At 45.3% G+C, this 15,816-nt stretch overlaps 1 protein-coding gene and 2 pseudogenes across 1 annotated transcript; 1 reads left to right on the top strand and 2 right to left on the bottom strand.

Moving 5' to 3' along the window:
• Positions 1–404: 404 nt before the first annotated feature.
• LOC136536813 (UDP-glycosyltransferase 86A1-like) lies at positions 405–7,931 on the bottom strand. The gene is made up of 2 exons (XM_066528982.1): positions 7,271–7,931; positions 405–1,513 (listed from the first exon to the last, which is right to left on the bottom strand). Exons 1-2 carry the CDS (start codon positions 7,857–7,859, stop codon positions 606–608), a joined length of 1,497 nt encoding a protein of 498 aa, XP_066385079.1. The 5' UTR covers positions 7,860–7,931; the 3' UTR covers positions 405–605.
• LOC136536823 (UDP-glycosyltransferase 86A1-like) lies at positions 1,523–6,049 on the bottom strand (annotated as a pseudogene).
• A 3,224-nt stretch (positions 7,932–11,155) lies between the features above and the next one.
• Positions 11,156–12,854, top strand: LOC136459461 (uncharacterized; annotated as a pseudogene).
• Positions 12,855–15,816: the final 2,962 nt, after the last annotated feature.

Below are 15,816 nucleotides of genomic sequence, written 5' to 3'. Positions count from 1 at the left end.
TTTACTTGAAGGTTTCTCACGTAAGATTTTTAATGAGACAACATGCGCAATGCAATTAACGAATGCAATGTACTCTTTTTTTTAAGAACCGTTTTTTTCCACTGGATTTTTGGATGGAGTTTTTAATGAGGCATATGCATATCATCGTGGTAATCGCCCAAGGGGGAATATTGTAAAACATACGGACTCTATCCTAGGGAGAAATGAGAAAGTGAAATTCTAATCCTAGTTCGTTTGTATGTGGGCTCTTACTAAACTCTTAGGTCTTGATAGGACTATATATATGTGGAGCTCTATGTTGTAATCACGAATATTCAAAGCAATAAAGAATAGTCTCTCTATCTTGTGATTATTTGTTCTTCTACTTTCATCTACTATGTTGATCATGGGAGACGGAGAGAAAAGATCCTAACCGCTGGCAACATGTTTTGTAATAGATATCACATCTCAAGCCTGCACAACAATAATGTCCCACCGTACACGGCATACATACACGCTTCGATCAAGCCAGTTTACGTGACACAGTACACGCTGACGCTACAATACAAGGCCTGCATCGCCCACGTATTCTGAGGCCACCTCAGCTCCTGTCCGCGAGCTTCGGATCAGTGGCTGCCTCCACACCGGCGCTTGAGCTCGTCCACGAACTCGTCGAAGCTACGCCGCGACGAGCCACCGGGCGCCACGGCAGCCTCGAGTGTGCCCCTTAGCTTCTTCACCTGGTCCCTGAGCTTAACGCCGTCTTCCCCGCCCATCACCCCTTCGATCCGCGCCTTCACCTCGTCGGCACGCACCACGCCGCGGTCCCCGATGGACACGCCGGCGTGCCACTCGCGCATGACGAGACGCCGGTTGGTGATCTGGTCCGTGAGCAGCGGGAAGCACAGCATGGGCACGCCCGCCCACGCGCTCTCCAGGATAGAGTTCCAGCCGCAGTGCGTGAGGAAACCGCCGACGGCGGCGTGGGAGAGCACCTCCACCTGGCAGCACCACGGGACCACGAGCCCCCGCCCCGCTGTGGCGCCGGCGAACCCCTCGGGCAGCGGGTTCGGGTCGTCGGAGCTGACGATGTCCGGGCGCATCACCCACAGGAAGCGGGCGCCGCTGGCCAGCACGCCGCCTGCGATCTCGTGCAGCTCCTGCTTGGTCACGTGCGCGTAGCTGCCGAAGGAGATGTAGAGCACGGAGCCGGGCGGCTGCGCGTCCAGCCACCGGGAGCAGTCGGACTCGACCCACATGGACGTGGCCACGGCGCTTCGTGCAAACCCCGCTGGGAAGATGGGGCCCACGGCGTAGAAGGGCTTGTCGGCGCGCAGCGCGGCGATGGTGGACGGCTCCAGCTCCTCCACGGTGTTGCACAGGACGTAGTCGGCGCCGCGGGCCTCGTCGAACGCCTTGAAGATGATGCGGTGCACCGCGGAGGTGGTGTCCGTCTCCTGCAGGTAAGACGTGAGCTCGCTCGGCTCGATGGACGCCACGCCCGGGATGTAGGTGATCGTGTCCTTGCGAGGCTCTGCAGATGATGCATGCATGAAGGAACGGACATTATTTTTTCCAAGAGAAAAGAATGTTACCGCTGCATCTAAAGTGGCCGTTCTGGGTGAGCAAGTCGATGTGATAGTAGAGGTTGAAGATGAGCGCCGGTTCGGTCCAGAACGAGACGTACGCGACGCCGAGGCGCCTGGCCAGCGTGGCGGGCCACACGAAGAAGGTGTCGGCGACCAGGAACGTGGCGCCCGGGTCCACGATGACGCGGCGGAGCAGCTGCTCGACGTGCACGGGCAGCGCGTGGAACAGCGCGCCCATGAAGTCGTCGTCGTGCCCGCGCGGCCGCGAAGGGGTCGTACCCGTCCGGGTCGATGCCCAGCGCGGGCGCCGTCTGGTGGTGCACGGCCTCCGTGCTGACGAAGGTGACGGCGAACCCCCGCGCCGCGAGACGCAGCGCCAGGTGCACCACGGGGATGATGTGGCCCTGCAGCGGGTACGCCACCACCACCGCGTGCGGCTTGCCGCCGCCATGCCTCGCCGTCTCTACTACGCCGGCGGCCCCTTGCGCCATTTCGTACGTCGTCCTAGCGTAGCGACTAGGGAAGTAGGGAGCGCACTCTGGTGGTCAGGCGATGCTCGATTTCAGTGCAGTTGATTCACTAGTGTGCATCAAGTCGCCGCAAAGAGACCCGGCCCCCGGTACCGGTGGTCGTCAACAGCGGCATTCGATCACCTAACGTGCGTACGTTACTTATAAATCCGTCGCTGTCGCGTTAGCCGCCGGGCGGCAGCCGGCGGCCTTCTGGTTTGGTTCTCCATGTTCATTACTCCTACTCCTATCCTATTTTTTGTTCAGGGCAGTATAATATCGGAGTAGCAGACAAGCAGTATGTACAAGGTTTGATGATGTATGGCACACAAAACCGCCCGCCCTTATTATTGGCTACGGGGAGTATTGTATAGATGAATGCAGGTACTACCAGGTAATGATGTAACTCCGCGCCCACGCCCATGCCCTACCGGAGACAAAGACGACGGAGGCGGCGGTTAGGGTTCAAGCGACGGCGGCGGCGGTTAGGGTTCCAACGACGACGACGGCGGCCTCCCTCTCCGGCCTCTCCTCTTCTTCTCCAACTCTGGTGAGCTTTGAAGGGGTTTTGCGGGAGGTAGGGCGGCCAGGTGGTGGGTACGGCAGGAGGCGACGTTAGGGTCCAGGCGGCGGGGGAGACGACCGTCAAGGCGGAGGCGTCCCATGGCCATGGCGGCGGCGGGAGGGGAAAGGGGAAGAAGGAGGCCGCCGCAGGTGCGGTAGGCTCGATACCCTACCGCGCTGCGGAGGGACAGTGGGCGGTGGGCGAGGAGGAAGATGAACACCATCATGCGGGGAGGAAGAGGGGCGAAGGGGCCCTGGACGGTGGAGGGCGGGGGAGGGGCAGTCACGGGAGGAAGAAGGGCGCAGGGAAGAAGAAGATAGAGAGGAGGAGGGTGTCCGGACGCGAGCGTCCATCCGGACAACTAAGCGTTAGCCATGCCGTTAGTTATAGGAGTAGCTAGACGATAGACGGCCTAAACATTTTGACACAAATCATAATGGAAAGGAAGATGATATCAACGTGTATACCTCAGCTTCTATTGTACAGCACTATACCTTCCTCTGAAAATGATTTGTGGTATATATGACAACATTTAAAGTTTGACATTCCACTTCTTGTCTGCTACTTCACATGACAATTATTAGTTTTGATGGCATTCCTAGCCCATATTCCTATGACATTCTTGCTGTTATATATACAGAACTCTTAGTTTTATGATAGAAAAACTCTAAGTACTATACCTCCTTAGAGCCCATATGACAACTATTATTATAATAATTTTATCCATACTCAAATCATTTAAAGTTTGACCATATTTATATAACACATATCATTATTTATGGTACCAAGCTAAGTTGGCTGTAGAGATTGAGCTCTAGTAGGCTCGGATTGTAGGTTTTGTAGCTCTATCGCGGTGCATAGGTCAGAAGTGCCATTGAGCATCTTTGAGCATCTTCTATGATAAGAGGCGGTTGTTACCTTTTAGGACCTATTTGGTACAGCCCAGCTTCACAAGCAAAGTAACTTTTGTTAGTTTTAGCTTTAAAAGTAGTTTTTTTTTGGTAGAGTTGAATCTATTTTGATTAACCGTTTGGTTAACGACCAAACGGCTTCTCCTAGTGCATAAAAGTACGAAATGACCAAAAATGCCCTTTGTCTATGTTTTTACCTACTCCATCTCTTCCTTATCCATTCAGCTGGCCCTCTCGCAAGGAGCTCCGAGCTCATCCCGCAGAGAGCCCCGTCCTACTCGCCTCCGGCACCGCCCCCGCCCCCGCGTCGTCTAGCTCACCCCAGCCCCTGCATGGATCAGAGCTCATCCACGCCGGAGCCCCACGCTCGCCCGCGCCACCCGCCGGCGCCCGAGCTGCGCGCAAAGGGCACCACGACGGCTCCACCCCGGCGCTCCAGCGAGTCCGTCCCCGCCCGGCGAGGTTGCACCGGCGAGGCGCCGCCTCCATGCGCGTTCCTGCAGCGCTGCCCGTCCCTCCCCGCGCCTACCGCGGCACCATCCCTCCCAGCCCCGGCCATGCCCGCGCGAAGGCTTCGCGGGGGCAAAGCTGACCACGGGTACACAAGGCCCCACCAGTGCAGAGGTGAAGTTGGTTGAAGCCAGTTTTTTCAGCTTCTCTTCTCTCTCCTCGCTTGTCTCAGTGCACAATCCGGAGATTCATCCTGATGGCCCGTTTGGTGAATGAAGCTGAAAACAGCTCTTGAAGCTGCCCTTGAATCCGTACTAAACGGGGCCGTACTCTTATATGCCACTTTGATAAGAGGTCGTTGCTACCGTTTATATGCCACTTCAAGTACGTTTGGATATGCCACAAACGTTTTAGATTCTCACACTCTTGTCCCCTATCAGGGAGATCATATGCTCTGTCTTTGTCAAGTCGTTCATCATCTTCCTCACCTTGGTTGGAAGAGGGGCGAGGGCGAAGGAGGAAGCAAAGCCAGCAAGCTCTCATCATTGGGGCAGAAAATGGACAACAACATCATTATACTGACCCCCCTCTGATGCTGAGATTGCTGACACAGTTCTCGCTGCCTAGCTTGTGCCACGTCGAGTGGCATATATGGACCAGGTGTTTCCACATGGTGGACTAGGGTATGCATTGGGATTCATAAATGGTCTAGCAATTCATCTGTTAGCACGTTGAGGTTTTCTAGCTTTCTCTTCATTCCACGTCGGTTGAGACTATATATATCATTAAAGGCAGTCTCAAACCACAAACTATGAGGTGATTTCTATGCTTGCCAGATCACGTGGACGCTACAAATAGAAACTATATTTTCAATGGATATTTTCTTCAAATAAATTTTTGTCCAATCACATGTCTTCTTTTTCCATCATCTATCTATCATATCTTTTCATATCTTGGCTTCCGTGTAGACCTGGTCTCTTACCGAAGAAACCATTTCCTCCTCTCTTCTTTGATTCTAATGCCACATCATCATTTTGTTTAGTTGAAATCCTAATTAAAGAACGTAGAAACCATCTACTTCATTTTATCCTAAAATATAAGGTATTGAAGCATTCAAAATTTGTCTCAAATTATAAGGTATTTGAGGTGAATTAACTCCCAAAAGTACCAATAATATGTGTACTTGTCATTAATGTATACCAGCAGACTCAAAATACAGTAAGCACAAGATTTCTCTACAGTTAAAGGAAGGTTACATGCGCCATTTGTTTTGCTCCACAATCTATCTGTCTTATACTTTTTTTGATACCTTGTATTATAGGACCGAGAGAATAGTTTCTAGGTTGAGTGCCCTTAAAGATGCCTGATAAGGCCAAGGGTGGTGACGAACTGGCTAAAGCAAGCGATAGGGATTGGATGACAAAGAGAGACAGTTGAAAACAGAGATACACACATGGTATAAAATGGTCGTGTTATCAACTATCAAAAGAATGAATATAGCGAATCGAGTGATTTGTTAGACGTGCATGCAACGTTCAAAAAATACCACCAAATCCAAGGGGTTCGAGTCTCATTAGGACGGAAGGCTAAGCAATCTCAAACGGACTGTTTGCATGGATCGTCCGAAACAGATTAGTGAGTAGTGACCGGCAAGCAAACGTTTCAGTCTCCAAGACGCTGATGTGCATTGTACCTGTAATAATGCTCGGTGCCCTGGGCGACCGGCGGCCAGCGACGTGCCAGCGACGTGCCAGCGACAGTGAGCCGACAGTGAGATAGGATGGTTCTGAAGAATACAAACCCAAGGAGGCACATCAGTATGTGGCCCACATGGCGACCGGGTGGATCTGCGCCACTCCTGGAGTCCTGGTCGTCCAATTGCGTGGAGCATGCAGTGCAGGTCGTGAATCGGTTTTTGGCAGAACTGCCCAGATTGGAGAATGGAGGCAGCGGTCCGTGTCTTCCACCCACCACTGGTTGGGGTTGCTCTCGTCATGCGTTTCATATCGTCGGCCTCTGTTCAGTCCAGTGGCTTTGTCCTCAAACTATTTATTATGTAAATGTAAACCTAGATAATGAAAGAGTTACACATGCCTTAGCACCAGTGCTGGAACATATTCCAGATAGCATTATTTTGTTTTTAGCTTCAGAGTTCTTCTTTTTAAAGGACACCATTTTAGTGACCGTTTTGGTTTTTTTTCCTTCAAACCTATATGCCCTTGTACCGTCAGCCTGTTCGCTTGCTCGTAAACGATCGTAAATTTCCAGTCAGGAACAGTGTTTTTCTCTCACACCAAACCAGCCAGCAGTAAATAATCCACGATACGGCCTCCCGAACAGGCTGTCAAGCGTTACTAAAGTAGTACTCCCTCTGTTGTAAATTATAAGCCATTTTAACTTTTCTAGTTCATCCATTTTGCTACGAATCTAGACATATTATTATATCTAGATGTATGACAAAATGAATGTATTAAAAAAGTCAAAACGACTCATAATTTAGAACGGAGAGAGTACTAGTTATATAAATAATTATATATAATATATGCACATAATATTGGCTATAAGTATATTTAAATTACATAAACTTAAATTTAATATAGTATATGATTTAACAAGTTCTTGAAATCGAACATCAAAGGAGTATGCTACTTGACGTTGGCCAGAATGACCGGCTTGGAGGCTAGTATGGGATGGAGACTCTTCTTCGCCGGATATACCAACTAGTACTGGAATGATACAGAGATGCTTGGCTTGTCCAACTTGGTTGATGATTATACTTGTATGTAGACATGGTGTTAATTTAGATCTTGTTTGGTATAGAGTTTTCTCCGTCTTCTTAAGTAGTTCAACACACCTTTTTTTCGCCAACGGCTAAAATTTTATCGGCTCCTTGCGTGAAGCTCCTGAAAAGGTGCTCTCACAAGGAGTGGCTCGCACGTGCAGCTGAAAAAACCTGGTTCTGTCGTTTGTGCTGATTTGTACGACTGATTTATTAGAAAAAAAAATACTATACCATAATTTATAAACCGATTTATAATAGCAGCCGAACATTCCCAAGCTTGTACTAGCTATCTGGACATTTGTCTTTTTTGTCTCAGCCATTCACGATAATACAAGTTCAAACGTTCTTTTTTTTTAATCAAAACAGCTTCAACTTCACTAGTACCAAATGACGAGGCTTAATTTTAGACGACATATACGGTAGAGATCGAGGTCGAGATCAACGAGGTTAATTATAGCATCATCTCATCAGTTTAGCTCAGTTACCTTTGCATTTGAAGTGACCGTGCTTGGTGAGCAGGTCCATGTGGTAGTAGAGGTTGAAGATGAGCGCGGGCTCCGTCCAGAAGGACACGTACGGGACGCCCAGCTTCCGCGCCAGCGTGGCCGGCCACACGAAGAAGGTGTCGACGACGAGGCACGTGGTGGCCGGGTCCACGACGACGCGGCGGAGGAGCTCCTCGACGTGGGCCGGGAGCACGTGCAGGACGCCCTCCATGAACTGGTCGTGGTTCAGCGAGCGGTCGAAGCCCAGCGGGAAGCCGTCGCTCACCAGCTCGTACCGCACGTCCAGCTCCTGCTGGTGGTCGCCATCCTCCGTCGTCGTCGACGTCGTCGCTCCCGCGCGCCCCCGCACGGCGGCGAAGATGTCGCCGCCGGCGCCGATCTGGTGGTGCACGGACTCCGTGTTGACGAAGGTGACCGCGAACCCGCGCTCCGCCAGCCGCAGCGCCAGGTGCACCGCCGGGATGACGTGGCCCTGCAGCGGGTACGGCATCACCACGGCGTGCGGCCTGGCGCGGCCGCCGGCGGCGGCGGAGGCGGTGCCGTTCGCTGCCACGGCCTGCTGACCCATATATGGCGCGCTCTCGTTCTCTCTCTAGTGTGTGGTGCCTGTGAAAATATAGCAAGTTAAGGTAGCGGGATCAGCGGGCCGATGTATAGGAGGAACGTGAGGGTTGATTGGTCGCGTTGGGCGTCCGCGAGCGCAGGTCCAGCTGCAGGGGTTGGGCGGGGAAGCGTCAATGGGTGGTGTGGTGGGACTCGGTGTCGGAGCACGTGTTGGCGCGCGATTGCATGCACGTACAGTACGCACGACGTGCCTGTCTCTCCAGACGCGTCAATGGGGTCATCGTCGTCAGTGTCGTCATCCGATCCGGTGCGAGATCACCGCCGGTTAACAGTACCGGCGATAGACCGATGCCAGTGGATTTTTGCAGTAGCGCCTTTCAATGTACAGAGATATATTTACGGGAGAGATGGATACACTTGGGGCGTCGGATCGATGGTGGATTCTAGCACTGGTATGCTTGCCTTTCAATTTAATTGGGGCCACCTGCAACAATGTCGAGTACTCAGTCCGTCCAAAAAAAGAAGTCATTTCCGTTTTTAATAAATAAATGAACCATATTTGACCCAACACTCCCCGTATCTTAAAATATAATAATATATCTTCAAATTCCCTGGGGAAACGGATTCTACGTGAGAAGTGATTCTCCCGCTGAAATTGATTATATATCATCCTGTTCTGCAGTATTACTTCAGCAATACTTTTCAATAAACGAACAATATTTTCCTCTCATAACAAATTAACATAAGCATCAGTATAAATTAAATTTCAGCAAAACGAATCTCTAGGATAAACTGTATGCATATAGTCATTGTGTGCGTGAAGTGAATCAGAAAAATCTTTTTTTTTTAGCTCACAGCCTTCTGGTTCATTTTAGAAAATCACTTTTCAGTAAAAAAATGTTTAGCAGAGTCTCTCTCTAGGATTCAGCCTGGAAGTTGCTTAGGAGCTATGTCAAACTGGCCTAAAGTATGTAACCCTTCATTAATTATTATAGAAAAATGTAGCTAGTGTTTACCATATTAGTACGGCAGACACTAATGGCAGGTATACATGTGATTGGTTCTTGGAGAGTATTAATTCGTCTAGAATCTCCTACAACTAAAAAGAATAAAGCGTGGGCATCTTTTGGTGCGACATTTATTTTGGTTCGTCCGTCTGTCCACCTCATGCAATACCCCGTGCGATAGAAAAAGAATCTGCCATCCCTACGATCCCCACCTGTTTTGAAGAAAACAAATCGATCATCTAAGACCACATGCATGAAAGGAAACAATCATGCATGGAAGGAAACAATAATCATGCATGAAAGGAAACAATAATCATTTACTCTTTTTTCAAATAGTGGTCTTTATTTCGGAACCCTTCATGCAGTTTAATAATGGCTGGGGAGCTAGGATTGCGAGAACTTACTCTTAATTGGGTTGCAAGCTAGGGATGTAACACTTCAATGGGTATCTTGGTTGAGTTCTATAATTACCAAAAATTGATGGTGCTGATAAGATTGACAATCCTATAACTCTGCAGTACCTTTCTTTTTTTCAAAAAAAAGGAGGACAAATGCTACTTATGGTCGAATCCATGTTCTTTTTGTTATTTTGATTTGATGCCCACAACCCACAGGCCACATGTTAACTTTCAGATGTGTTTGTAAAGAATCAAAAGAAGTTGGCCTAATGCTAATCTTTCGTGTCGTCTTTTTCATTCTTTATATTTATACTAGGTATCATGTCCATGCATTGCTACAGAATAACTAACAATTTATACTAAAAACATACGAATCGTACGATAAGATAATAATACTGTAAAAATTAAATACCAACATTAAAGTGACATCTCCTACAACTAAAAAGAACAAAGTGTGGACATCGTTTTGGTGCGACAATTGTCTTGGTTCGTCCGTCTGCCACCCCATGCGATCGATCCCACCTCCGTACGATAATCACGACAGTTGTTGATTTTCCTTGCATGAGACCCGCGTGCAGTGGCAATCATGGCAGTTTCCTTCCATGCAAAAGGAAGTGCTCCCTCGCGCGACCATCACGTCTATTGTGATATAACTTTCTTGCATTCAAAAGGAAACTACTATCAATCAATCAAATCAAATAAGAAATTATTCTCATCAAGAGGTTATAATTTTCCTTCATGCAAAACAACCGAACATGATTATCTACCACGTTACGGTGGCGATTGATCCCTGCGGTGGCGGTCGCGCCGCTGGCTGACGGGAGGTGGCCGTTCACTGGCCTCAGCTAGCAAGAGGACAATCTCGCCCTCGCCCGCATCGTCTAGGAGCTAGCAAGAGGCTAATCTCGTAGGGTTGATTGCGCCCAGGCCAGGCACTTCGCTGCAGATTCCTCCTGCTTTTTGCAGGAACGGGCATACATGATGCTGCCGGTGGCGAGTACGTGATCTCGAGGCCTTCGCGTGCCCCCTGTAGGACACCGAGGAGCTCGACATTGTCGACAGGCTGATGGCACTCGTTGAAATCGATGATTGTGAGTGTACAAACTAGTCAAAATTCAGTCAACCTTAATAATCTTTTTTTTCCTATTTTTGTATGGTGCTTAATCTGCCGCTGTACCATGGCGAGCTATTGAGCAGGATGATGCTGGGGACGATGATGAGGAAGAAGATGATGGGGTTCATACACTGTTGATATTTTCTATCTAATCTTTGCATAACTCTATTGTCACGTGTAATTTTGTACCTTCGGATAGTTTCATAAAAATATACTAAGATTATTGCTGGTAATAATACAAACAGGGACTATTTAAGGTAGTGAAATATCTTACCACATCATTTCTCTGAGCTCTAGAATTAATAAGGTGGTAGTATGTACTACTAAATCATAATCTTGAGCTGGTAGCCATAATTGGCTTCTTGCTAGAAAGAGATAGAATGCTAATCGAATTTACATAATCTTGCGATGATGTTCCCACCTCTGTGAACAAGCAGGCATGACAGTTTGGAAGAAACTAGCAGTGACTTCATATTTATCTTTTGTTGGTGAAGTGAAAGCAGCAGCAACTGTTGGATTGTTTAGATAAGCAAGGGAAATGGTTGTTTTTGTCTCTCTGTTTTCTTTAGCTCAACAGACTTAATTTATGACTATGGTGCTGGTTATTTATGCATTCCATTAGACATCAATGATTCATTCATGATTTGTTGCCTGTAGATGTAAAATAACAATCATACTAATATCCATTGCTTTAATATTTGTCTGATCTTTTCATGTTTAAATGGTGTAAGTTTTGTTCCTTTTTTTTGAGATGGATTTTTTCTTTTTTTACTAATAACCCACAGATGATAAAGTAGTTGAGGGCAGAATCAAGGATGATAGCACTGTTGAAGGCAGAGCCACCGATGATAAAGCTGTTGAGACAGAGCAAAGAATGATGAGGACATTGAGGACGGAATAAAGGATGATAAGGCCGTTGAATGTCAAGTCACTAATGATAAACCTATTAAGAGCAAAGTAACTAATGGTAATGCCATTGAGGACAGAGAGATTGAAGGTAAAGCCACTGAAGAGACAAAGGAGATCGATATTTGGATGAAACTCTGAAATGTGATCAGATTTGGGGCACTGACTATGGAATTGCTAATACTGAAGAAAACCTAGCTGATAATGGCAACTAAGTTTCGTATGAAAATAATGAGGCTTCTCTTGAGGATTCTCTCTACTCTGTGGTGCTAGAGCATGGTTGTTCATGACATAAGTTTCATACGCTAGCTCCCCATTTATCTAGGATTTACATTCATGCATCAAAATTTTGGTCCTCAGATAGGAAAGCTTCAGTTGCAAAAAATTCAGTTTTTGGGCTTCTGCTTGTTTCAAAATCTCATGGCAATGATGTTTCAAGGTAAATTATGACTACGCTCTACCGCTTGTTTGCCTTATTGTTGTTAGCATCAATTCTTTTAGATCAAAATTTAAGAAGTAAGAACCTAATTTTGATGTAGGCTGATATTTTGGCTATCGAACACATTTGTCCTAGGAGATCGTTGCACAAACATTTGGTACTTCATGGCACTCAAGTCCATTTAAGGTTTTCAGCACAAATGGGACAAAGAAGCCCGAGAGGAGTTTCGCTACAACACGATGGAAAAGTAACTACAATGGCAAGTATACCCAATATCATGAAGCTGCTAGATGATTGGCGCGAAACTAGCACATTGTAGATGCATTGGAGAATATGTGGTGGCATATAAAGGTTAACCCTATTATTGTCTTGGCACTTTCTAAAAAGCTGAGTATGGCTCCTATAAAACAGTGATGAGTAAAACCTACTGCAAACTAATTCATTTTTTAGTTTTCTGAAGGATTTTCATTTCACATGCAATGGCACCCCACATGCAAACCCCTGTAGAAGATTTGTCAACTCCAAAGATTGGAATGTTGTTAGGGCTTTCTAGGTGATCAATAACATAGGAGTTTTTCTATTGATCTCTGGAAAACTGCATTTGATGATGCATTCAGCAGAAGTTGTCCTATTCGTGCTGGTGGACATGAGTGTGGATGTTTACCAGTATTGGCAAAATTGGTATGCTTTCAGATGCTAATTTTTGTTTCTTTGGTAATGGTATCTTTTATGTGAAGTCATGAAATTTTTTATGTTTCTATCAGGTGATGGAGCATTGCGTAGCTCATTTAGATATTGCTATGTTTAATGACATCCTTCGTGAATTAGAGAATGAGATACCCACGGATATTATATCTGACCCAATTGTGGATTCAAGAGTTCTGCAGATTCTAGCTGGCGACTTAAGCTTTGGATCAGGCACAAAGCTTAAGAACTCTGTATGTGCTTAAATTATGAAATGCTTGCAATTGCATGATGAACAAACAAACAACCTAGAATAGGGACTATGCATGACACCTCCCTTGCACTATTGATTGTTAACACATGATATATACTTCTGTAGGTTGGGAATTGGTTCAGATGGTTGTCTGATACGTTTATAGTTACTTGTCCAAATTTAATTATCTTGTTCTGAAAAATATTACCTTTGTCTTTTTCCATGCATGCTAGGGCCCTTAAACTGATGGTTTATAGTCAAGTTAGAAGGTAAAATACTAATGATTTCTTAAACTTTATAATGGTCTATACAACATGAAGACTTATGTAATATTGGTGTTCCGTACATCATATTTATAGGTAATAGTACAACACATGTTCATACATATGTTATCGTAAATTTGTTTTTTCCGTTGCAATGCACGAGCATTTACCTATATTTACATATATACTCGAACATATGTACAAGATGGTATAGAGATGCGGCGGAACTTATTCGTGGATTTATTGGCGTACGAAAGAAATGAATATCGGAGATTTCTTCCTGCCGATATAAAACATTGGTCCCGTTCGCTGGTCTGAAACTTGACTGAAACTGGCTAGTTCTGTGAGAGAGAAACACTGTTTGGCTGGTTTGGTGAACAGTAAATTGTGAGGGGGAGCAGCCGGCTGGCTGGTCTTTCCAGACCAGCGAATGGCCCCATTATCTTAGTCGTATCACGGAAAGATCTATACAGTAGAGCCTGTGAGCTTGCGACGTCACGCTCTCCGTGACTGTGTTAAATTCATAAACTTTGCTTTTTGGATTAAATGTCACTTTAACGTTGGTATTTAATTTTTACAGTATTGTTATCTTATCGTGCGATCCGTGTATTTTTAGTACAAAATGTTAGTTATCCCGTAGCAATGCACAAGCACGCTACCTAGTATACTTATAAATTAGGATGATTTTTGAATGCTTCAATGCCTTAAATTTCGGTACGAAGGGAGTATAAAAGGTATAACAAATATGAGTAGATAAATTATGGAATATATTTTTATAATAAATATATTAGAGATATACAGTATTAGTAATATTTTTTTATTAATCTAGTTAAATTTAAAATAATAACTTAATCTGATCTAAAGTGTCATTTTTTAAAGATGGAGGGAATTGTCAACCATATATGGAATTATGGACGGGATTGGTAGGCTGATTCTGACCCTCACTATAGCTCACGAGATGCAGCTCCATGGTAATTGGTTGCTTGGACACCTGCAATGGTTAGTCTTCCAAATAGCAAATTATGGACTTTATTTGAAATAAAATGTCATGAGAATGCTATAACATTTACTTTATTTCAGAGATACTAACGGTCAGAATTAAGGTTTAGTGACCATCAACAAGTAGCTTCTTCAAGTCGACAAAAGCTCCAAAAGCCGTACTTTGTACTAAAAGCAAAGAAACTACCCCAGAACATCTTCCTGAGCTTTTCTAGTCAACTTCTCTAGGAGGCACATTTGAAAAAGCTACAGCTGTCCCAAATAGGGTTGTAATGTAGAAACCCCTGAAAAAGTGTTAGTGACATGATATAATGTTACACACCAAAATGTTTAATTTTGGGATGTGATTAATGAACACAAATAAAGGCAATGATTTTATTAAAATTTAATTTTTTTTCAAACCTTTAGCGTGTTGCTTGGAACTTATTTCAGTGACAAAATTATTTTTCTAAAGTAAATTGACGAATCATATAGGTCATATAAATGATTGACGGATTCATATGCCGCTTCACTTTTATTTTTGCTTGCTTATTAGAAGTAATATTTGTTTGTTTTATTTAAGATATGCGTTGAACTATTAATAGATGCTTTGTTTTTTTTAAGTTAAATACACCAGGGTCCATTAACTTGTGAGGAGGTTTCGTGCCCCCGCAACGTTTTTATGAAACGAAGGGTCAATAATTGCGTTTTAGATGAACAAGTCAACAGAACATGTCAGTACGACAAGCCTACGTGGAGGGATATAGACATAAATGATACGGTATACAAAATTTATGGACCAAAAAATCATTTTAAAAGTTGATGGACCTAACTAAAATCTTTAGAAAGTTAAAAGATCTCTAGTGTATTTAACTTTTTCTTTCTTTCTTTGTTTGCCGCAGTGCACCATGCCCACCTTGCTCAAGGGCCGTGCCCCAAATCCCAATAGCCATAGCCAACAACCTGAAAACCCCGTGCCCTCCCCTTGTTTCACTGCCAGCAGGTCCGAGAGGTCAGCGCCTCTCTCGCCTCCCTGGAGAAGCAGCAGAGTTCGCCAAAGTCGGAATCTACGCTGGCGGCAGGCCAACAAAGTTACACAGACGAGCTTGACGCGGCCGATTATAATTTACTATTATATTGCCCGTGCTAACGCTCCGAATCACATTAAATCCAAAGTTAATCCTATCAAATTTGAAGTCCTTAGCCAATTGTATTTTATCAAATTTGTTTCTACAGCACTGAACTGAGCACATCATGCCTCAACTATCATCAGTGTCCCTAGACACCGGTCAAATAACAAAAAAAAAGAACTATTTTATATAGGGAGAACATTGGTGTGCAGGTGTAGCTCGGAGCACACCTGTCATCCTCAGTCCAGGCACATATCTTGGCCTGCCTTGCCTACTGTGGATTCAGCACCTGCCTCTCTCAGCTTCATCCATTCACCCAGCCGAATACATGAACTGATCCAGTTCGGAGCCAACTCCACCAAGTTACCCAGAGTCAAATCTTGCATGATCGGGGACCACCCACCTCAATCATCTCAGGTCTTGAGTTTGCTGCTTCCAAAGAAAAACTGAAAACCACTGGTTGAATTGGTTCAGGGAGTCCAAACATCATTCCAAAAGTATAAATTATTTCTTAGCTTCCACAAATCCCGTAGAGCTACTGAACTGAACATTTTTAAAGCTACATGTTAAAATAAGTAGACAAACAAAAAACAGCAAAACCAGCAAAAAAAAAAGGAGGCTGCAATCAGGAGGATAGGGTTCAAGCATGAACTTGGGCGATAGTGGGTGCAAAGTATCTAACAGCTTTATCTATGTCAATATTTTTTATATAAAAAAAGCTCATATGGATGGTCTTGCTTGTTCGATAAAAAAAGGGACTGACATTTAAATGACATAAGTCTATGTCTC

This window comes from Miscanthus floridulus, chromosome 1 (assembly GCF_019320115.1).
Source record: "Miscanthus floridulus cultivar M001 chromosome 1, ASM1932011v1, whole genome shotgun sequence".
In the NCBI taxonomy this organism is placed as follows: Eukaryota; Viridiplantae; Streptophyta; class Magnoliopsida; order Poales; family Poaceae; genus Miscanthus; species Miscanthus floridulus.
This window is presented reverse-complemented; position numbering and strand designations above follow the sequence as displayed.